This window comes from Plectropomus leopardus, chromosome 8, assembly GCF_008729295.1.
Source record: "Plectropomus leopardus isolate mb chromosome 8, YSFRI_Pleo_2.0, whole genome shotgun sequence".
Taxonomy (NCBI): Eukaryota; Metazoa; Chordata; class Actinopteri; order Perciformes; family Serranidae; genus Plectropomus; species Plectropomus leopardus.
Window position 1 is genome coordinate 658619 of NC_056470.1, and position 24790 is coordinate 683408.

At 41.2% G+C, this 24790-nt stretch overlaps 1 protein-coding gene across 1 annotated transcript; it reads left to right on the forward strand.

The window, feature by feature from the left end:
* Positions 1–805: 805 nt before the first annotated feature.
* On the forward strand, positions 806–18027 carry wu:fa11c10 (protein FAM110B). Its single transcript, XM_042491872.1, has 3 exons — positions 806–952; positions 13766–14185; positions 14996–18027. The coding sequence occupies exon 3, from the start codon at positions 15006–15008 to the stop codon at positions 16398–16400; it is 1395 nt and encodes a 464-aa protein (XP_042347806.1). The 5' UTR covers positions 806–952; positions 13766–14185; positions 14996–15005; the 3' UTR covers positions 16401–18027.
* Positions 18028–24790: the final 6763 nt, after the last annotated feature.

Sequence of the window (24790 nt, forward strand, 5' to 3'; positions counted from 1 at the left end):
AATTATTAAGTTCCAAACAAATTCAAGAATACACAGTACACAAATAAGCCCAAAGAACTGGGCTTATTCATGTACCGTGTAATTAAAATAGTCAGCTTTCAGCAACATAAAAACAAAACACTACAGATATATGGAACTACCATAAAATACACAACACACCATATATCCAATACACCTTGGTAATTCATGCTTAGCTTAAAATGGCTATTCTGCTACACCTGCATACTCTTTCCCAGGATAGTCCTCTTGTGAACAGGAAGGATGCATTTTATATTTTCAGCAGCGGCTACAGAGACGGCAGCAGTTTGTTTGGAAAAAAGCAGGAAAAGACTGAAGTTCTCATGAGAAGCAATGCTGTAGCAATCATGGCTGTAAATACACAGAAAAGTGTGTATTGCAGAAAAGGAATCAACTTTACTAAAAGTAGCCGTCCCAGTGCTATTCACACAGTTTATTGACTTCAGATTTGTGTCTATATTGATTGTTTTCTACATGTTGATTGACACAACCTGCTTTGCCTGCACCGCCACAACAGCACGGTTACAAACAGAAATCATTGTTTCTATTTCCTGCGTTACGGCTGCCACTGCTATAATTAGTGGAACTGGCACTTCAGTAATGAGAAAGTGTTGGGAAGATCACGTGAGTGTGAGTAAAAAGCTCCTGCTTCCTGCTCTCCTAACTCTCTTCCTGCTTCCACACAGAGGGGGTGGAGCCTTCCCCAGCAGTAGGAGGAGAAGAAGGGGAGCGTGTGAGCCCAAGGAGCAGAGAGACGCTCAGGTTAGTTTTCATTTGGCTCGCACACACAGAGCAACACACCACACGCTTACCGTCACAGTGTAGCAGCTGGAATCAGCCGTGCCGAGTTCCTCTAGCTGCTTCTGTCAGTGTGACACGTGACTCTGAAGTTCTCTGTGGTTTAAGATCTTACTGTCGGACTCATGTACATCATGTAAGTAAACTTTACCTTGTGTCCTGTTTGAGTAAGAGTGCCTGCAGTGGGTAGACATAGGGTTGTGTCTGTGTACTTTAAAGGGGGGAGGGCTTGTTGCTCTGCCAGGTATCGACAGTAAACTTAACACTTAAGATTTTTTCTCTATGTCTTAAATTTGTTCAGCTTTTGCTTTCTTATATGGGCTTTTTATATAATTGCATTGCTAATAATGTATTTGAAACCGGAGCAAGTTGGTTTGATTTCTTTCAATAACATGGGGAGAAGACATCAAGCCACTTAACAAGAAATGGCCCATCAATTTGCAAAAAAAGAAAGAAAATTATATTAATATAAAAATAATATTAATCCAAAAAGAAAGAAAGTATATATATACAGTATATATATATAAAAATGTGTTTTACTGTATCTTTTCTATTACATCATTCTTTGGTAAAATTATTATAATTATAAATACAGTTTTCTGGATTTTTTTTGCATAGTTTTCTATTTTAAAAAAAATATATTTTTAGATAATTTCTTGTCACCTTTTGCTAATTTCATAAAATTTGTGGGACATTTCTTGCCAAGTCGATCATTGCTTTTATTCCCCATGTTTTTGAAAACTATCAAACGAATTTACTCAGGTTTAAAAGGTCAAACAGCTTGTGAAAGGGAACGCATCTACAGAAAACTGATGTCAAAGGGTTAAACATTGGATATTAGCAAGAGGATCACTACAAGTCTGTATTTTGATAGTTTGAAAAACCATACAGAGAAATGCTCTGTTATTATAAAGACAGCTATTGTCTCTTTTCTTTGTCCCTGTCTGGGCTTCCTTGTCCTTGAGACGGAATGCCAAATCTAAAAATACTGGTCTTGATTATAACATTTGGCAGCTCTGCTCCAGGACTTTTCATTCTCTCAGAGCTCTCAGCTGTAACAGGGTGAGAAGCTGCGTGGCCGGCTGGCAGAGTGGATATAACAAGTTTTCATGTAGATGTTTTATTCCAAGCAGAAGAGGAGTGTTTGAGAGTGTGTTATCATGACAGAGGTGCTTCGGTTTACCTCAGAGTGTGCTGATAAGGGTCAGAGATCTGAAGGAGTTTCATGAGCTCATCTGTCTCTCTTTTTTTCTGAGATAAGTTACTTTTGTTTTTAAGCCTGTAAAGAAATATCAACGGCATATCACATCGGGCTGCCGGCTTAAACAAACACTTTTCCATGACTGCGCTTTATGCATTTAGCACATTAATCAGGGATTATAAAGGGTTAACAGTCACAGAAAGACTCCTGTGTGTGTACATGTGAGTATAACCAATGGTGTGTGTGTGTGTGTGTGTGTGTGTGTGTGTGTGTGTGTGTGTGTGTGTGTGTGTAAGTGAGTAAAACCCCTCCTCGTATCCAAGCCAACAGTGAGGCCTAGCCATTAAGGCGACTCCACAGTGACCACTCTCCCTCCCGAGAGTGTGTGTGTGTGTGTGTGTGTGTGTGTGTGTGTGTGTGTGTGTGGTGACTCTGTCGCTGACTGAGGACAGCACTATGTGATTGCGTCCATGCCTGCGTGTCTCTGGAATGTGTTCATCACCACATTGAAGGAGGGATACTTTTTTTTACTCCCTGAATATTTTTTTGTTTGACTTCAGGCTCTACCGTTGCAGCATAGATCTTTGTCTGTGTGTGTGTGTGTGTGTGTGTGTGTGTGTGTGTGTGTGTGTGTGTGCGTGCGCGCGCGTGCGTGTGTGCGTGTGCGCGTGTGTGTGTGTGTGTGTGTGTTTATGACTGTTCAGGTATGTAGTTCTGGATCCTTTCTATACTGTATGCAGTTGGCATGTAATTGCATTACAGTGTGCATTTATCCATATGTGCACTCTAGGTGTGTGTGTGTGTGTGTGTGTGTGTGTGTGTGTGTGTGTGTGTGTGTGTGTGTGTGTGTGTGTGTGTGTACCTAACAGTTGAGCTCCAGCTGAGTGAGGCAAGAAGAGATGCCTGAGGCCACTGATCCAAACACGTACTTGAAATTACACTCATCTCTCCAAAGATCTACAGAGAAGTTTCGGGGTATCATCACAGTTTTCACAATCAGCAGAAATTCTTTGCTGGATCAGAGTTATTTCACCCTCTAGAGGCTCAGCAGCGCCAGAATCTCTATGGGCGCTGTAAATCTGAGGGATCGTAATCCAGCAAACAGGGTCCAAAATGAATTTTTCCACCTATTTGCCAGTAGCTGGTTGTAATATTTCAGTAATATTAATCCAACAACATCAGATATAAGAGGAAAACACAGAAAGGAAACATTTTGCTGCACTGCGAGTACTTTAATGTGTTACACTTTAAGTACATCATGCTGGTAATATTTAAAGTTTTACTTAAATGATGTTTTGAATGCTGAACTTTTGTGAGTGCGTTGCTGACAGTCTTTCCTCGGTCTTTATTTGTAAAACATCACTTCTCTGTAAATGTACTTTTAACTGAATTTACACCGTTCGGATTTACTCCAGCAATGTGCTGCCACATACCTGCAGACTCTTGTTGCAATAAGTGCAAATTCTCCTCTTTGGTACCCGACTAGTGCCGCTGGAAATCGAGCCAAGATGTAAGCCCGACAAAATAAGTGCAATTGTAGCGGCAAGTCAGTTAAAGACTCACCGAAACAATTATTGACAGTCATGTGTTGCATTCCGCCACACAGCGTGAAGAGCTTACGTAATATTAAATGAGGTCCACTAACGTGTTGTTGTTGTAATGAGGGCTCATAGACTGCTTATTGAAACAACCACTTGGACTCATTGATGAACTGAACTTGGTGAACTTCAAAACATGTTAAGGCCATAACTCAGGAATTCATCCACTAATTATGACAACATTTCACACAATTGTCTAATAGGATGAAGTCATGACATTGTAGGTGCAAAAGGTCAAAAGTTAACTTCACTGTGACATCATAATGTTCTGCAAAAACACTTTTCTGGCCATTACTCACCATCATAAAACATCTGGACAGACGTGGACTGCAACATGACTGGTCCATGCAGGCATAAAACTGCAAGGTGGCACTTCTAGTTTTGTATTGTATTATGTTCATGTTGCAACACATATTAAATCTCTTTTTCTTCTTCTATTTATCTAATATGAACAAATGGCAGATGTTATAATATGTTTGCCTTGGCTGCCTGGTTTAGTTTTCCTGAGGGAAGACTTAGCCACCTGCTCCCCACTGATTACCTAATCAGTCAAAACTCTCTCCCTGACACACACGAACACACAGAAATGAGGATGCTGACATTCATGGATGCACAGCCACACATGTACATATGATAGACTCCCCTCACTCCACCCTTGGGTGTAATTGTGCATGGATGTGTGTGTTTCCTGGGGCCACAGACGCAGACAGTGATGGGCAGAGGTGGAGGGGAGGGGGGTTTAGGGGAGAGAGTGGGGGGAGGGCCGTACAAAGATGAACCTAGATGCTATAATAACTGTCTGCTTATGGTTCACTGGTTGTTTTTGCAGTCGACTAGACCCTCGTGCACATAAGAGTTGCGTAACCTTTTAGTCCGGACACTTCAGTCATGCATGTCAGTTCTCCACCCAGCCAAGAGCTGTTTTCAGTAGGAAATGAGCAGCGTGGTCAGAGCTGATAGCTGCACAGCAGTGTGTGGGGAGGCCAGGACATTATGGGATGAGGTCTGCTGTTGGCCTCTCTGTCTTCATTAGCTGCTTTTGAAGCTCCCTAAATCAGCCTGGAAGGGGCGTGGCTGATAACCTTTTGAACTCTTCTTTTAAGCTTTTTATTGACTTACAAAGTGAAGCTGGGGTGTCCCAGTGGGGTATATTACTGAGCTGGGGCTTTTGTTGCACGCACATTAACTGATTTTTTTTAATACCCAGGTTTGGGCATATTTGTTATCATGTTAGACTTTCATGTAACCAGACGATACAATGAAAATGTTTAACTTGGTTAATTAAGTCTGGAGTGTTGAAGTGGCAGCCGTTATCAGACTTTATTAGATGATGGAAATGTTTAGGAGGCTCTATGTGAAATTCAGTGTATGAGTTTGGACAAGATTCTCAACAGTGCTAACAGAGCTAACAGTGTTACTGGGGGAAAGCAGATGCAAATTTGCAAATCCTACGATAGCGAAGGAATGACCGGCTCCACTCTCCCTAGTGCTCCTTGCCTTCGTTGTTTAATTGGGTAGGTTTAGGCAGGAGGGGTTGGGTGGGATTGGTTAGTGTTAAGGTAAGAATTTTTGTCAATCAGAGGCAGAGTAAGGAAGCCATTCCTTTGCCATCGTAGGATTTACAAATTAGTGAACCGGTGGTTGCGCTACGCTTCAATGACGATGCTTTCCAGTCATCAGCACTATCTGCTGAATGGGTATAGTGCAAAGTGGCAGCAATGAGCTGGCTTGTGTGATACACACATGCACTACAAACAAACCACAGAGAAGCTTGGATCACAACACACTTAGGGGAGCATGACTTTATTTTCTGCTCAGGACGCCATTACTCCACCGCATCTTTACATCAGAAAAAGTTGTTTGCTGCTTAAGTATTACTCTGAATTGCACAAAGATCGTAAACTGTATGAAGATAGAGTGCTGCAGAAATTAGCCTCTAAAACCTGTAAATGAGTTAGCATTTAAGCACAGCTGGTTTTCTTGTCTTGATGTCAATGGGTTTTTTGAATGGGGTTTTTGGTTAGATGCTTAAAATACGTTCTGTGGTCAACACAAGCTGACGTGATTTTCACATTTTCTTGTAGGAAATAAATTTTGTCAATATTTTTGTCATGAATTTTGAAGCTTTTACGTGTCTCAACATGCATGCATGGTTTGATCGGCTACCACAACAAACCACAGAGAAGCTCGGATTACAACACACACAGGTAGACTTTATTGTCCACTGTATCTTTACATAGCAAATAGTGGTTTGTTGGTTTGATGTTAGTCATGATTTTTGTTGTTGTTGTGGTAAAGCAGTAGTTAGTCAGTCCCACAGCCTACTTCCGTGTGATACCCTTACAGTCGTTGCCAGTGCACACAGGCTTTGTGGCAAAGAGGCAAGTCCGAATGCCCAGAAATAGATGGGCGAAGGTCACCGTAAAACAGGGTCAACCTGCTGGTCAGTCTCACACACACATATACACATCCACAGTCTGAAGCAAACACTCCAGCTGAGCGCGTCTGTTTGTGTTTCTGTCTTTCTCATACATTTCCTGTTGTGAAATGCGTCACTGCTTCCTGCTCGTCCCTCCAGTGGGTGACAAACCTGAGGGCTCATTGCTGACTAACTTAGCCCAACTACCCCCTCCTCTCTCTCGTGCTCCCTATCTCTTGCAGTGCTTGGGTTGAAGGTGACTCTTTCGAAGAACATTAATGGTCTTGTGATTTTTCTCAGATATTGAATAATTTAAGCATTATTTGGTAGGTGCACGTTGACCATGAGTGGGCGAGATACTAAATCGTTTTTTGTTTATAATCAAAATCACCTTCAAATCACCTTATCTACATTTACATCATTCATTGAGGTCACAAGATTTCTGCAAAGTGTCACATTGGACAGGAGGGAGTTTCTGGTGACATCTCTTAAGGTGGGATCTCTGTTGTTTTCTTTACTATCTGGGGTCAATGTCCGCTGGGACCAAGGCTACTGCGATATGACAAGCCAGCTGGCGTCACAGACTCCGCTCAGGAACGCATCTTGTTCCTGTCCCCTCAGTTTGGACCCACAGAGTGCTGTGTATTCCTGCTGTTGTTGTGATTTTTTGTCATGATTCAAAACATTTTCAGACAGGAAAATTCTTCTTTAGGGTTCATATGATCATGAATAACCTGAAAAAAGCATGGAATTTGCAAACAGCAATTTCCAGGCCTAGAGAAGTTTTGGAAAACTAAATATACTCTAAGTTTTGGAAAAAGTCATGAAAATCTGTCTCATAAAGCTGTATAATAACATGATGTGACCATCCAAAATTTGAAAATCCAGCAGTCATTTCTGTTTCTACAGTCTCTGGCTTTGATAAATGGTGTCATTTGGTAAGCCTGTGGGTTTAAAGCATCTTTTCTTTAAAAATTACCCCCCAAAAAAGCCAAAATATTTTATTTAACAAAAAAAGAAAAGAAATTCACCAGAATTTTTTCTTCAAAAATTGCAAACCCTATGGTCTTTAAAATTTGCCTTTAAGTCATGGAAATTTATTGGTAAAAATGTGTATGAACCCTGTTTTTTTTCTCGACGCTCCAACAAAATCCCATTTCCTCACGTGTTGCTGTTTCTTCAATCAATCAGTAACTTAGTGTGAAAAAATATTGGTGAGGCAAATTGCTCCCAGTCGTGGGCTCTCCCTATAATTAGTCTTAAGTGAGCCTGTTGGTAGATGACCAAAGTCAGCTGTGGTCAAAAAGTTAGTCATGCGTTCCTTTCAGCTGGAGCTTCCTGCCACCCTTTGAAACATTTCTGGTCACAGAGGTCCGAATAATAACGTGCATCTCTCTGTTCTTTCTTTCCGTGTTTCTAATGCATTACTCACTCGCTCACACACTACGAAACACAATCTCTTTCTCACACACAGCAGACATCATAAGCTATATCATTACCCGCTAATATGGTGGTTGGAAAAGCAGTCCAATTCATAACAACAGAGTGGTTAGAATAGTTTTATGAAAAAAGAGCAAAGTTTCCATCGTGGACTAGAAATATCATTCCTTGGTCTGTAGATGCGGTGGGGGCCTGTGGTGCGCTCACTGCTTTTTGGAGACATTAGCTGTTTGTGAAGCTACAGAACATGAATGGAAAGCGAAAGACGGAAAGTTGGAAAAACAAGACGCACAGGCGGAGAGATGTTTTTGATTCCTAAGGAAATTATTTGTAACTCACACGCATACATACAGATTCATGACCTCACTTTTTAACTTGATTGATTCACACCTCTGATGGCAGCCAGAGGTATAACCACCACTCACAAATACATTAGTTTCATAACAGACATGCCTTTGAGCTGCCTGACCCTGTACATTGGTAAATGTATGACCAAAGCTGCTTTTTTTAGGAGTGGGGACTATCCAGACTGACGATGTTTACATGTAGAAGGCTCTTAGTGCAAAAGAAGGAACGTAACTGGGCTTGTATGTACATACTTCCAAATAGGACTGGCTGATATGGCCAGAAATGGTGTTATCACTATATATATATATATATATATATATATATATATATATATATATATATATATATATATATATATATATATCACTCAAAATCTATAACCTGTCTGGATAAATGTAAAATCCTTATTTTTTCAAATTTAAAGCCTGATTTTTACTATTGAGTAAAAGTTAACGAATCTAGGGGTCAACCAATAACGTTTTTCCTGGGTCAAGATCAGCAGTAACGGATATTTGGAACCGATATACATTTAGAAAAAAATAAAAGAAGAAAACTTTCAATCACTTTGTAATCAGCAAACTCCAACCTAAAACTTTATTTAACTATCTTTGCACTTTTTAATAAATTCATTTTATTGGTGTTCATTTCAAATAAAATGGTGATACAAATAGTCAGCAAAATGCCAATTATTGGCCGAAAATGATCCACCAGGCCGATGATCTGTCGACCCCTTGAAGAAACGGTGCAAGTAATTATGGTTTTATTGTCAGAACACAACAGTTACACATACTAATAATAACTTTATTAGCACGTTGCTGTACGCATTAGCTTAGTGATCATGCTAGCTTGGTAACGGTGAGCCTTGGTGGCTGATCTCATCTTCTTCTGTCTGATGGCAGGTGGAAACTAGTGTTAAATGTGCATTAGCGCCCCCTTCTTCAGATGTAATAATTATATCTTATATCTATATCTATTATATTTATTGATTACTTTCAAATCTGATCTCTAAGCAGTGTGAATACTAATCAGTTTTTATTAGACCCTTTTCCCAAACTTTGCTCCAGGTTTTTGGAGCCTTGTGTCAACAATAACCGTTTAAAGTAGTTGAGTTTTAACAAGCAAGATAGTCATTGCTTTTTAAATTGTAGCTGTACACGTGTTTTTATCGATCTATGGAACTGTTGTGTGATTTTATGCGAGTGTCATGGGTGTGAATACTTTGTCATGTTGTTGGAGCGCCCTATCAAAAGCAATTTCTGTCACAATGTGGTGACAGTAGCATGTAATCTTTGTAATCTTGAATCAACAGTATCCCTGACTGAACTTTTGGGTCCAGTAAGGTAAAAAATAGAGTGACTAATGAGTGGATCATGGGATTATGGTTGAAATGGGTTTATATGGGTGTGACAGAGATGTGTGTGTGTTTGCATGCCCACAGCTCTTGCATGGTTGTTAAATTGTGTGTTTTGTTGTGTTTGAACTGGTGACATATCCCACGAGTCCCCTCTGTGTTTACATGTCTTTCCACAATAGTAATCATGTTTAAAGCTCATGTTGGATTGGAGCCTTTAAATTACATTATGTTATGTTGTAGAAAAGCCAGAGAGGAGGCCGAGTTAGTATGTATACACTTTATAGACCATTACACTTTGAATTGGGACCTTTGTCAAAGTATTTGTGTTTTTTTTGTACCTAAATGAAAAAGACCAGCCAAAGGTCGGTCATTCATAAAGAAATTGGTCTTTTTGTGGACATGAAAAGGCTCTAAATCTGGATTTAACGGATGAGGTCTGTGTGAGGGTAATGACAAGGCCAAAGCACACTCAACCTGAGGTGGCTTAGGTTTCTGTGGACGGACCACACCGTCTTCACTCTTTCTGGTAAAGTCTTTCTGCAGGATGAGTTTGGACACATACAATCATCTGTGTTATTACATGTAGGTATTGCACAGAAATTGATTTTAGTCATTGTGTGATTGTGAGGCAGATGGCCTTTTTTATGTTTGAAAGTGATGTTTAGGGCTTCCCATCCTAAGTACTTTCTTGTTTAACCCTTTGAAACCTAAGCAAATTAGCTGGGTTTCTTGCAGAAACACGGATGGTGAGCAACTTATTAGGAAATGGCCCAAAAATGAGCAAGAAATTAATAAGACATTACAAGAAAATGTAAAGTAATAAGGAACATACAAAAAATGAGAAAAAATACTGTCTTTCTTATTAAAATTATTTTGTTATTTTTCTCATTCTTTTCTTTCTGTAACATAAGTTTACATATATATATGTGTGTGTGTGTGTGTATATATATATATTTTTTTTTTTTTTTTTTTGCAGTTTGCAATTTGCAGTTTGCAGTTTGCATAATAATTCTTGCCAAGTTACTTGTCACGTTTTTCCTTTGTTTTGACAGAGATCACATTTTCTCAGGTTTCGGAGGTCAAAGTGCTTGTGAAAAGCATCAAAATGCAGCACAAGATAACTGATGACAGTCCAGGTGTTAAAGGGTTAAGACTGCTACGCTGCACTTAATCAATATTAAAACAAATGAACTTGCGTTTCTTGTAAATTCAGATTTTAATGGCTGTTTTTGAGTATTCTCTCTCGCTTTATACTGTAAGTATTAAGTGTCAGTGGTTGGCTTCAGTTTTCACTGTGGTCTTTTTGTGTGTTTACTGCAGTGCAAATGTTTTCTCTAGCAGGTGGAGCACCGTGTTGAATCTCGGTTAGTTGACAGACACACCACAAACATTAATTTGTGTGTTAATGATCATTTCACACGTCAGAGTCTGTTTACAGAAGTTAGGAAGTGCAACTGCAGAGGTCAACAAAGCTGTGTTTTGTTTTCACTCTCCACGTAAAAGGAAGTGTTGTTTTGTGGTCGTTCCCACAAATACCGTCTATCTCTATCGCAGTGTGTGAGATAAAAACCAATATCTTTGTTCTGTTATATTGATTTTTATACTTCTTTTTTAGTCCAACAATTTTATAGGTGTGCTATGCTAAATCAATGGAGTGCTCTTAACTAAAGAAAGGTCAAGGATTTGAAGACAGGTGTGTGTGTGTGCGTGCGTGCGTGAGTGCGTGCTACTCTGAAGATCATTAAGTCCTTTCGATAAGCCAAAAGTCCCAACTTTGATGATGTCATCTGTGTGTCTCATGAGTTTCTGTTCTCCTGTAACAGAAACTAACTGCACAATCCCTCCTTTCTTCGCCTTTAAAATGATAATTATTTTTCTTTCTTCTCACTCAGATCATATTTTATTGTGCATTCAATTTTTCCATAACAGCTTTGGGTTTTTTTTTGTTTTTTTGACTTTATCCCCTAAATGTACCCCCAAGACGTTCGCCGAAAGTCTTGGGGGGGTCGCTTACTGTTTGTGAATCATTATTTTCTGTGATGCAAATGTGTTTGTAATTTAAGCTCGACTATTTTAGACCCTTCTTTGGTTTTGTCACATAGTCGAGATGAAAGCAAAGCGTGTGACTGTTGTGCATATCTGTGGGTTTTCAAGCTCTTGTAGTTGCTGAGAGCGTGTGTGTGAGTGTGTGTGTGTCCAAGTCTAAGCTGTCATGGTCTCTTTTGCTCTTCCTCTCCGCTGCTGGTCTGCTGTTCAGGGATGAGTGAAAGAGAGAGAGGGTAAGTGTGGACTGTGTGTGTGGGGGCGGGAAACAGGGTCACATGTTGACAGAGTCGGGAAGGAAGACAGCTATAAAAAGACTAATTAAAAATGTGTGGATAGATATGTTGGAGGTGGAGGTGAGGAGGAGGAGAAGGAGGAGGGAGAGAGACGGGCCCACTAACTGGGTGTGATGTAACCCTGGAGTGTAATGTTGTAAATGATAAGAAGAAGAGGAGGCATGAGGAGAGTGGAAGGAGAGAACTGTTTTTCTGGGAAATTAGAGCTTGGAGAGAAAGAGAGGTGGAAATAGACGCTGTGTGTCAGCAGTGCTTTGAATTCCTAAAATCCAGAAATAATGATACCGAAGTAATTGGATGCACGCTAGGGATGTCAGTTTCAATTAATTTTGCTTTTGATAGTCTGACAGCCATTAGGTGGTAACTAACTAGTTAATTTTTAAGGGAAAAAAACCCCAAAAAACGGAAAATTACATGAAATACAAGAGGCCTTTTTTTTTTGCTCCAGTACTCCATTGACTCAGTGATTTTTTTTAATTAAAAAAAAAAAACACATTTCAAAGCACTATCAGTTTGAACGTGGTGAAATTTAACAACTGCTAACAACATGTAAGATGAGAGGAAGTTACCCTGCTGGACTGAACTGAGCACTAGATGCTTATGGTGGCCGTGTGTACCCGAGCGGGTAACTTCCATCGCCAGAGCAACTGACTTCTGCTTTAGCGCTTCGCTAGCTCAAATGGTGGTCTTAAAAAATGTAATCTTGCGGCTCTTATAGGTTTTCTAAATGTTATTGTACTGGATGGCTAGACAGTGAAATGAGTCATCTCACGGGGGTTTTAACGCTCACAAAAAATAGTTTACTGTTGTCTCTTTTCCAATGTAAGTCAATGGGGAAAAGTCTTTGTGGGCCCGTGTGCATCATGTGACGGTTCCGGATGGTGGAATTCCATATTTGGCCTCTATGTCAAATTTGCATCAGAGCCTGGCGTACTTCCTGGGGGCTTGAAGTAAGCGGTAAATGCCCGTATCTCCGATATTTTAACCTCACTTCAGCATAGTGAGGGTAAGTGGGAGCAAGTTGTTCATCTTTATACACAGTCTATGCTCCCATCTATAATGGCAAAAAAGCCCCTCCCTCTCCGAACATTTAAGGCCGCTGTTTTTCTTCTTTGAATTAGCCTCTAACAGCTTCTTTGTAACCCTCCCACTGTGGGTTACACACATAACACGTGATCAAAACATCATCAAATATTATGTCAAATCAATCCAAAATCAATCAATCAAAATGTTATAAACAGAAAGGCAAGGTGGCAAAACGGCGTAATATTGAACATTATTGAACAGGCAGCGTAAAAGTGGCTTATAAAAGAAGGACAGGTCGTAACAGCATTTCAAATTTTGCACTGGAAACAGAGAAACTGTTTGAGTCAATGGGATGAGCACAACAAATCACTCCATCACCCATCATATCTTTGTTTTTTCAACTCAAGCCTGTTTGCTCAAAGATAGTTCTATCATGGTCAAAAATATTCTCGGCCGCTTGACCGTTGACATCCATAATGCGAACATGTAGACACAATATTCACCATTTGTCTAGTGTTCCCTTTGTTGGGCCAGTTTTTAAACATTAAGGCAGCAGCACTACAAGCACCAACTAAATACAAACGTAACCATGATTGGATTTGGGATAAAGCAATCTTCTTTTGTTTACTGTATTCGCACATCATTCTCACTTTGTCTCTTCTTCTGTGGTGAAAACAAAGAGCTCAATAAGACGAACAGTTGTGAGGGCTTTCAGTGTATTTCACCGTGTTTTCATAGCACCCTGCTGAGCTTGATGCAAGTCAATGTAAAAGATTGCAGCTGTTTTGCCCCTTGTCCTCCTCTCGCTTTCTCTCCCCCCCTTTCTCCCTTTCAAAGAATTTTCATTTGAATGAAAACCCTGCCTCAGTGTTTTGTTGTGCCCCGAGAGGGGGAGGGGTCCAATTGGTCAGAATCCTTTTCGAGGTGGACCAATGCGAGCGCGCCTCCCGCCTCCCACCCCGCCCTCCTGCGCCCCTCTGAGGCTCCCGGCCTGACGTGTGATTGGCTGGCTGGGAGGAGCCAGACTCCGGTTTTAAAGCCTGTCCCGTCTGCTCCACTTCAGTGTTGAAGAGTCTCCGTCTGTCAGCCAGTCCAGTGTGTGTGTGTGTGAGTGTGTGTGTGTGTCTCTCAGTGCGTGTGGATGCTTTTGTTAATGAGAGGCGGGCAGAAAACGGAGAGCTGTTATATGACTTGGACTTGCTTCTCTTTTTTAACCCTCTCCAGGACTGTGGGGCTCTCCAGCTGAGTTGCAGGACTGGTTTTTGCGTCACATCACCAGCTGGACAGGCGGACGCCGGGCTTGACAGACAAGTTGGACAGAGATCACAAAATGGATCTTAAAAGCTGTTGTGTTGCCGGTATCACTGCCAGCTGAGCTACCAGACCTGCATATTGGATACAGAGCTCCCATCGGCTGCTCTGTGGCTGACCGCTGACCCCGATCTGCAGCCTAACCCCCTTCTGGGTCACCACTGAGCTAATAGAGGTGCTCTGGCTGGGCCTGATGTGGAATTTGACCCCGACTGACCCTGTCCCGCAAGTAGCCTTTCACTGAGCCCGGACTCAGGATAAAAGAGCAAGAGGGGCGACGGAGAAGAAAGGAGGAAGAAAAGGAGAGAAGTGAGAACAGCAGTAGAGCGACTGGTGAGGAAGTTAAAGGGGGCTCAGGGTGTGAGGGAGAGAGGGGAGGGAGGGAGGAGAGTGGGAAGAAAAGAGACGGCACAAAAGGGCTCTTTTCTTAAGCTTAGGGAGGACATGTGGGAGCTCTAAAAGGATGTTCTCTGAGCACTAAAGCTCCACTTTCACCAACCTCTCCTTCTGTTACGTCTGCTGTTTGTCCCGAAAGCATGATCACAAAAATTGTGATATCTAAAATACTTTTTGTCGCCTGACATCAGTTTTCTTGTGCTGTGTTCAGACACCTTTCACAAGAATTTAAAAGTTTGAAACCTGAGCATTTTGGTTTGATTTCATTAAAAAAAGGCAATCAGCAACTTGGCATAAAATGTCCTGAAAATGGCAAGAGATTATTAAAAGGTGACCAAAAAATTACCTGAAAATTAGCTTAAAAATAAAGAATTATCATTAAACAAGGGGTAAATGTCCAGAAATGTATATTTATAATTATTAGAATTATTTATTTAAATGAAGTTTGAAAAAAAATATATAGACTATATATTTGTTATTATTGTATCTTTTTTTGTGAATATTTTCACTTTTTTTTGTTTTTGAATCTTTTGACTAATATCTTGCTAAAATTTGGGTAATTTCTCATTTTTTATTGCCTTCTTTCCACGTTTTTAAAAAAAATTAAGCCAGTTTCCTCCGGTTTAGAAGGGTTAACACAATAAAAACTGAAGTGCATCATCATCTTCATTATTTGCTTGTCTTCCCTCTGTACATTCTTCTGTTTCAAAAAGCTTTTGACTGATATAAAATATTTCTCTCTGTCAGCTCCTCCAGTATGCCGGTGGAGACCCTGCGGCCCTCAGACGGCCGTCTGGCTGGGGTCCCCTTCACCTCCGCCATGCCCTTCAGGATACTTAACAAGGGTCCAGACTACTTCCGTCGTCAGGCTGAGCCCGGGGCCCGTAAACTGAGTGCTGTAGAACGCCTGGAGGCCGACAAGGCGAAGTACGTGAAGAGTCAGCAGGTGGCTCTCACCCGCCAGGCCCCCATTAAACCACCAATCATCCGTAAGCCCCTGGTCCCTCCAGGGATGATGCTCCAATGCCAGATCAGTACTCCTCCAGCTCGCAAAGTTCCCCGCTGCCCAGCTGATGTGGAGAACGGAGGAGGGAGAGAAGGACCAGGAGGAAGACGAGGGCCGGCTCTTAACTTGGATATTCTGAATAATCTTATCAATGATGTATGTGAAGGACCAGTGCCCTCCTCCCAGTCCTCCTCCTCAACCTCCCCCTCATCATCCTCTCCATCATCAGGAGCTAAGAGCATCGGGAGTAGCTTGTCAGCAGAGCAAGAGAGGAGCAACCGACTCCTCAACAACCTCAAACCATTAAACCACGGCACCGTCAACTCCTCATCCACCTCCTCCTGCACCTCCTCTCCACTCAACAACAACCTCCGGACCCCTGCAGCTGAACCAACGCGCCGTCCGCCCCCTGTCCCAGCACGAGTGCCCCGCATTGGGGTCCCAGCACCCTACAGCTCCCCGAACTCAGTGACAGTACGCAGGGTGGACGTGCGTCCTCAGGCTGAGATCAGGAAGCCTCAGAGGGCCCTGCTGCAGCCGCAGCTCAGGCCCAGACAGACTGCCCAGGGCCAGGTCGCTCACCCCCAGGTCCCACCTCCACCGCCTCCTCCCACCTCTCAGAACCAACCCCAGCCCCTGCCCTCCCCTCCAGTCTACCTGCCGCCGAGCCCCATGCTGGTCAGAGCTGGCATGATCCCGCCAGCCTCCCCCGCTTTCACTCGTATCTCAAACGCCAGCTCCAAGGGGTCCGGCCGCAAGCACCCATCCTTGCACCGCTCTAAGTCGGACCTGAGCGACCGTTACTCCCGCGCCACAGCCGACCTGGAGCGCTTCTTCAACTACTGCGGGCTGGACCCCGGGGAGGTGGAGGGCATGGGCGGAGTGGAGCGCTTCACGAGAGCCAACTCAGACATTGTATCTGTGTCCAAGCTCCGTAGTGTCAGCACGCCAAGCTCTGAGTGCGGGGATGAGGCCTTCCCGGCGAGGGAGGACTGTGGGGACGAGGACGATGAGGATGGGCCTGGCAGAGCCAACGAACGGGTCCCCTACGGCATCTCTGTCATCGAGAGGAACGCTCGGGTCATCAAGTGGCTGTACGGCATCCGTCAGGCGCGAGATGCTAACAACGCCGTCTCTAACGTATAGACTGAGGAGGACTTGAGAGAAAAGACAGGGAAGCAGGACTTTTTGTATGTTTACTTACATCTGAAGAAGGGAAAGCCTGTCTGCTCGTCTTCTGCTGCCTTACGTGACATTTGAGGATAATCCAGTAGTTGTTTTCTATGTTTCCTGTGAAGACTCACACTTGTTTTGGAAATTACACATCAGTTGTTGGTGTGCAGGCTGCAGGTCAGGACTGCTTTCCTGCAGGACTACATGGACGATACATTTCCCCTTTTTCTTCACTTGATCTTGTTTAACTATACTGGTATATGAAAGCAATAATAGACTGGTATAAATGATGCTGGTGAGGATGAAGGCAGAGGATGTATGCGATAGTGTTTCCTCATGTAAAGGTACTTAGTGTGTATGCGTGTGTGCGTACGTGTGTGTGTGTGTGCCAGAGAGCTCCGCAGCACAGAGCCACAGGCTGCAAACTGCCAGAGCCTCTGATGATACCCATACCCCTTTTCCACCAACATGGAACTGGTTCGGTTCTGGTTCCTAATTTGAACCGCTCAGAGCATTTCCACCCAAAATAACTTGGTCCAAAACTCGAAAAGTGGGTTTCCAGCTGGAACCATAAAAAAGACTGTTTAGGATCAAAAATGTTGCTTTCTAGCTGGAACCGAGGTGTCATATTCAACAAGTTACAAAGAGAGGATGAAGAAGTCATGTGAGAAATTATGAGACAAAAAAAGAGCGTGCAGTGGTCTCATTAATAGTTGGTTCGTGCATGTTTTTTTTTTTTTTTTAAGTAAAAACAAAAAAAAAACCTGTAAAAACATCAGTTTCCAGGTAAACTATGCCATCTGTGATTTTGCTGCCATTGTTTAGGGCTGCCCCTTGAAACTCAAATCATCAGTTGGAGACCCTCAGTTGACTGCGATTGCTTTAAGGCAAGCAGCTGGTTCTCTTTTCTGTGCAGTGTAACTCTGGGGACGTTTTTGGTCCCCAGATCTTGCTGCGGAGTGAGTGCTCTTGACTTTCATACTACTCTTTGGTACAGAGGAGCTGTAGACATGCAGGCAGCGGCACAGAGGCGGAGAGGAGAGACTTTCTGCTTAAAATTGGTGAATTCACAGCTCACAGCAGCTTAATACGATATATTCTGTGGGTTTTGTTTAACTTTTAGCATCAGAAAAAAAAGTTGTTGCACATTTCTGATACGTCGTTAGCACCGTTAGCTTACTCACTATATTATGCTAATGGTGCTGTCCCACCAAATGTACTGCAGAGCCCATTCAGACTTTAAAACTTTCTATGGAAAGCTGAACAAATTGTCAAATATTTGTATTCATCTGCCAAATCCGATTCGACTGGCATAATTCTGAGTCAAGTACAGCCTTACTACTGTTTATATCTGTTCTGCATACACATTCTCGATGACAATTGGTTCTGGGTAAAACTGGCGGAAATACGTGCTGGTTTGCTGGATAGCACTAAGGTTCCAGGAATCCTGAATGGAACCGGTTCAAAAATCCGAGCTAATGTGGTGGAAAAGGGGTAACGGTGACTGTTGAACAAGCTAGAAGAGAACCACATTGATACTGTGAAACTTCACACACAAGAAAAGCTTCCATAAAACACATTTGTATTTTCAAAAACCTTTTTTCGGCTGTAAGACTGTTATTATACAAATTTCTGTCAGCATGCGAGTGAAACGTTTGTATACATTTTATTTTAGGGTTTTGTCAACAAAACACACACTTTCCTCTCCCTTCACAGCATAGACGTACATTCAGGTCAGTTCCAGTCAATATGCAGGTGCAGTCAGTGCTGTCTGTAAATCTAACGTTGTCTCGGTGTGTGTTTGCATCTGAAACACAGTCTCACGTCTTAGATTTACGCTGCGCTGGTGCAGCTAGAAAAATCTGTTTACTATGTATGTCTCAGCACGGATAAGAGAGCATGTGATAAGAGATGATCTCACAAGTGGATGGCTGAAGTAAGTGTGGCATGAAAAAAAGTTATTCTGCCTCCAGTAAGAATGGAGAGATGGGTAAAAAGAAAAGACTCATGGATAGAAAAAAAGATAGCTGGTGGTTCTGAAAGTGTCTCAGGAAGATGGCATACTAACAAAAATGGACCAATATTTATTTGGAAAATGTAATTTAATGTATTTTTTAATATTGGACAACTTTGTGTACAGAATTCAATCTTTGAAAGTGCAATCTCATCATATCAAGTACAATGATAGCTGTAGGATCACGTTTAACCCTTTTGAAACCTGGATAGACATCGGTTTTCTTGTGCCGCGTTCAGACGCTTTTCACAAGCTGTTTGACCCTTTGAACCCTGAACAAATTGGTTTGATTTCTTTAGAAAACATGGGGAAAAAGGCAACAAGCAACTTAAGAAGACATGGCCCAAAAAGTAGTAAAAAAATATATAAAAATTACATAAAAAATTACATGAAAATAAGCACAAAAGAGAAATAAAAAAAAAAAAAAACAAGAAAAAAGTACCTAAATAAGAAAAAAGTATTTATTTCAACTTGGCAAGAATATCCCCAAAATTGCAAGAAATGGTAAATGGTGACAAGAAAATAACCCAAAAAATAGTTTTAAAGAAATTATTAGAAAATACCTAAAACTGCTCCTGTTGCTGCACTTTTGTCCTTTGTAAAAAATGTTTTCTTTTTCGTTCATTTTCTCTTGATATTTGTCTGTTACCTGCCAAGGGACTACGGATGTAAATGAGCAGTCCTGCTAACTCCAGTATATTTACATATTTATTAAATATTTGTATTTTTTACTGATGGTCTCTTATATGTTGTGACCTTTTAAATAAACATTAAATAATAAAATAGGGAAATATCCAGAAAACATTTATATTTATAATAATTTTAGATTTGAAATTATGTTACAGAAAAAACATAATTAAAAATATAACATAAATACTCTTTTAAATGTTCAGTATTTATATTTTATTTGATTTTTTTTTTTTTACATGTTTTTCTTGTTTGTTGATGTTTTTTACTTTTTCTGCTTACTTTCTTGTAACTTTCTTTAGAAATTCTTTGCTAATTTTTAGGCAATGTCTTGTTAAGCAGCCCTCTCCCTACGTTTTTGAAAGAAATCAAACCAATGTGTGAGGGTTTCAAAGGGTTAAACACACAAATCCAGGCACCAGTCACATGCTCGGTATGAATGTTGTAAACGGGGGGAATGCCAGTGGAACGTGCCCCGCTGCTCTGCGGGGAGCACTAAAGAAACTGTTTTATATTTATTTGACTTCCTGTTTGTCGCAGCAGGAGTGCACGTTCTCCACCCTCTGCATCGACTTCCTTTAACCTTTCAGGATATTCAGTGTGAGCAGCAGCCAGGTTGTCCTCTCCGTACCTGTCACAGGTTAGAGGAGCGACGGCGGTCAGATCAGAGGGCTGGAGAACACGACGGCAGCGACAGAAGTGTGCTGTTGAATCCGGCACTGGATGCCCAAAGAGTCTTCAAGTGAGAGATCCAAAATGCTTTACCATGGTGTATTCTAAACAATTAATAAAAAAATGTTAAAGTACCTTCTTGTCCATGTTTTTCTTCTTCTTCTGGTTTTTCATTTTGACTGATGGGTCCTCATGGTCCCAGCATATGGCAGCAAACGGCCACTCCTCTGATTTCTTTAGTGTTTTGGGAGTTTAAGCCGTGCTGCTGCCAAGTCCTTGGTTTATAGTCTGAAATCTGGTGCGGGTCCAGCTCAGCAGGTGTTTGGCCCTCATATCAGCATCAATAATTGACTCGCAGCACTTTCACTGATCTCCTCTGGATGGGTTTTGTTTACTTTGATCGTGTTCTTGCGCGAGTCCGACTGCTACATTATTTAGAGGGAAAAGTGTTGACACGCATGCAATCTCGGTCCGCTCCCTGTCTCCTAGTCTCTCATTTAGTCACTCACGTTAAATTGCACAAGTTGTACTATGACAGTGTGCAGTCTAGAAGCCTGTTGTAATAACCCCCCACCCATCTCACCAATACCACACCCTGTTTAAGAGCTCTGCAGCCTCATTAAGAGAGCAACTGTTCAATTAAACTCACTGTTGGAGGAGAAAGAGGGTAAGAAATGAATGGCTGTGAAAAGAATACTGTTACTAACTACTGGTGTTCTCCCGTCTGGATTCATTGCACTGTAAATTTAGGCAAAAACATGAAAGTGCAACAGGAATATTCCTCTAAAACTCTTTCAAGTATCAAATTTTGACCTTCTGTAGGTTTGGAGGGGTAATAAATTTTAGAAGCAGAGGCGGAGCAAGATGTCAACATTTGTGGGCTCAGCCCCAGCCTGGGGGGTCCAGGGGCATGCTTCCTCCTGCAGCTATTTTTTTTTTTTGTTTTTAGCTATTTGAGAAAATAGAAAAGCTAAAAATCTGTACATAATTTGGGAAAAACATAATAATTACCAAGAAAAAAAATTATGTAGAGCCTACGTCCCATTTTGTATCTAGTTGTTCTTCAGTTGTCTTTATTATTCAATAACCAGAGCACAACAAAGGTTGAGGATGATTTAATTTCACTCCTAAAAAAGGCAAAAAAAAGTCTAATGTTACTGTTTTTAAATTCCATAACATATAGAGTTCCCCAGAGATTATGTTTTTCTGTAGTTTGTTGCAGAAGTTAGCATCGCCTTGGTTTCCTCGTCAAAAAGCCCATCTAATTTTTCATTTTATTTTGGATTATAGCAGAAAATAAGCTCTGTGGTAAAAAAAAGAAAAGTTTATGATACATGTTTTCTTCAGTAAGGTAATCATCACAAATTAACATCACTTTTAGGATTTTTGAAGCCTAAATGCTGTCGCCAAAAGTGAAAAGCTAATTTTGGGGGATAAACAAACTTTACTACGGTGGCGTAGCATGATGACGTTCTATAGTTTCATTTAGCCATTTGTTAGCAACCTTCTTTTTTAAGACACTGAGGATTTAAAATTTCACAGTGAGGTACTTAATGTATTTTATGTTGTAAGACAAAACATAAATGTCTCTTATGCTTGTGTTAACCACAGACCTTGTTTCAGGTATCTAACCAAAAATACAGGAGTTCACAGTATGAAAGTGTATCTAGATAAATTTGCCACATTTGAATCCATCCCATAATAAACTTGGCTGCTATCAATGATAATTCAATATCTGTGAGTTGAATATTGCGCCACCGGGAGAACATTTACCTGGTTATATTAAATTTCTTTAGGAATTATGGACATACATATCTATTTCTGAGCTTAAACACTTATGAAAAAAAATTTAATTTACCATTTATACACATTAACAACAGTCTTTGATGACAAAGAGAGGTGTTAAAAACTGCTATGAAGGTGAGGAGTGTCAATGACCACAAGACCCAAAGCCATGGAGACAACCGTGGTCTTTGATTGGCTATGAGGCTTTACAAAAATATGGGCGGGCCTTTGTTTCAGCACAGGCCCTGGTTGGCTCTTTGGGCCTTAGACATCATGGACAGCTCGCATTGGCTCAAATAAGGTGTCAAACTTCAGCCTCCATTTTGAAACCCAGGAGTCAGCATGGACATCTGTTTAATGTGTTTGGACTGAATATTTCACTGAATTTAGATCATCTTGACCTGTTGGAGAGTATGAAAACTGTATGACCTGCATTTCTGTTTGCATAATATCAATCTGTGGATTACCCTATCACTTCATAGGTGAGTTTTGTCTGTTTATTTGTTTGTTGTTTTGTCTGACAGAAGTGTTTGTTGAACCTGCTGAGATTGCTGTGTCTTGAAATGGTCCACATTAATTGAACTGTGAGTAGCCTGGCTTTTCGAATGATGGGTCATATGAGTAAACCACTTTAACACAGCAAATACAGCAGCTGTTTACACATCATAAATCATCCAAAAAACAACAACAAAAATGGACATACAGACAGGCGATGGCTAAACCAAAGCTACAAGCATTGGTAATAGACTTTGCTTTCATGTTGGCAGCACAGAATTTTAACACAATTTGTGCCCACCAGTACTTGTTCAGAATTCGTGTCCATTTCCATGAAACTGTAGTTTTTAGCACAAGTTTTGAATTTGAATTTGAATTGAGTTTTGAATTTGTATCCCAAAGCAACCTTTCCAGACTTCTGTAAGCTTCCTGCAGAGGTCATACCCTCTGTTTTCACAGGCTGAGTAGTGCCCTCAGTTTGGAGAAGCAGACTGGAGCTGGACACAGAAGCTAAGTTGTGTTCTTCTGTGGATGGGGGTCAGCAACAAAACATATTTTGGCCACCTAAACAAAGTCCCACCTAAATAAATAAATAAATAAATAAATTTTACTCTAAGTATATGCTATATTGAGAGTATTTTCAGTGCTTTATCCCTCCATCAGACTGCCCCTTACAATGGGGAAGTTCCATCTATGCTCTTATCAAAGCCATCTGACTCCACTGAGAAAAACAGTTCTTTAACTCACTGAACACAGATGCTGCTGGTCTACCTCTCTCTCTCTCTCTCTCGCTCTCTCTCTCTCATTCTCTCTCTCTCGTTCTCTCTCTCTCTCTCTCTCTCTCTCTCTCTCTCTCCCTCTCTCTCTCTCTCACACACACACACACACACACACACACACACACACACACACACAAAATAACTGTTCGGGGCAGGGGTAACCCAGCAGTAGCAGCAAGATTAAGCAGTCAAATATATTGTAGACTTAAACTGATATTGATTTATTTAGATGAGATGTTGTTGAGTTGGCTAAAAAACATTTTGTTGCAGAGTCCTCCACAGTAGCACATTGCTTATATTCCATGTTGGACGTCAGCCTGCTTCTCCAAATTGAGGGCATGTAAACGCTCATCTACTGTTTGTAGTACCCTGTCTATCCTGTCCCATACAACCCTACTTAAATAATCTGAACTATCCCTTTAACTTTAAATACTAACCCACCCTGAGTGCCTGAGCAGTCTGGATCCGATTCCTCATGCCCACCAATTCTTCCCTCGTGTGCTTGTTTTCCATGCGACTAGTTTCCAGGATCACATGTCACTTCTGATGAGCACTTTTGATTTCCATGCGAGTTATGAAATCCCAGAGCTTTCAGACAGCTGGACTTTGCCTGCTTCAGGTCTGCAAAATCACAGTCCCTTCACATCATGACATCATGGCATGCATGATCTCCTCTGGCCCTGTGGCCTTGATTTACTGCTCTCCCAGTTTACTGGTTTGGAGGATGTGGGTGGCGAGAGGATTGGAGAAGTGTGGTGGAGTGGAGCACGCTGTTGCAAATGATAAATATTGCTGCTTTGGAGCCTGGGGCTGGGCATCGTGACAGCAGCCGCCTGATGTCCCAGGCAGCTCTGATTAACAGCCAGCAACACTGATGGCAGAGAAGATCCAGAAAAAAAAAATCTAAAAAAAAAATCAAGGGATCACAGCAGTTTAAAGGCTTGGAAATGAAAGAGGATAAGAGAGGAAGGAAAGGAAGGAAATTATAGGTAAAAACAAAACGGGTGCTGCAAAAGTGAAAGTGAATTTATGCCTATCAATAAGTGTTGTATCAGCTCCTATTAGAGAAGCAAATAACCTGAGCTGTGGAGCAGCTGTGCATCTCTGGGGCTTTAACGTCCAATAAGTGAGATCAGCAGCTCTGCACTCACTGCTCAAAGTACTGACTCTGTGCATTTGCATTGTAATGAAATCAGGAGGGAGTTTTCCCTCTGAACAGAAAGAGAGACTGGCAGTTGATTTTAGTATTTAAACAAAAATGAGCATTACTTTTTGTCATGTTAATTTTAGTCTATTTAGTCTAAGCAATATTTTCAAAATGTCTATAAAACACGATTGCGAGATGACTGCATTTCCATTGACTAATGTTATGGGACTTCTCTCACTATGACATTCCAAGAAGCATGGCGATGTTCACAATATTAGCAGGTTTATTTCTATCGCAGCCACCGCACTAGCCGTCATTATGTCCAATTAAAGGCAACGTAGGTGTGTTATGCGAGTGATAATGGAAAGGCAAGCCCCTTATAGGTGGGAACGACCACGTATTAAGGGATTTCTGGGAGGTGATAGTCCAAGATTTCATAGAGAAATTGTGGAATTAAATATTTTAGATGATCTGCTCAACTTCTGAAGAGTTATGTGCTGCATCATGAGGGAGCCAGTTCCTACTGACAAGCACACAGCCATAGCATCATGTGACCTACAAAAGCAAAAAAAGTGTTTCCATTGCAGTTTTTTGAAACATCGCTTTTCTGAATCACCTGAAATACCGCCTTATGCCAGTGTAAAAACTTTTTTGAGTTTGAGAAATGTTTTTGGGAGTTTCATACATCAGAAGCATATTTGGTTACACAACATGCTCGTCATGGAATAAAAACTTGTTATACATTTCTAAATGCATTTATATCATAGATGTGAATTTATTGGCT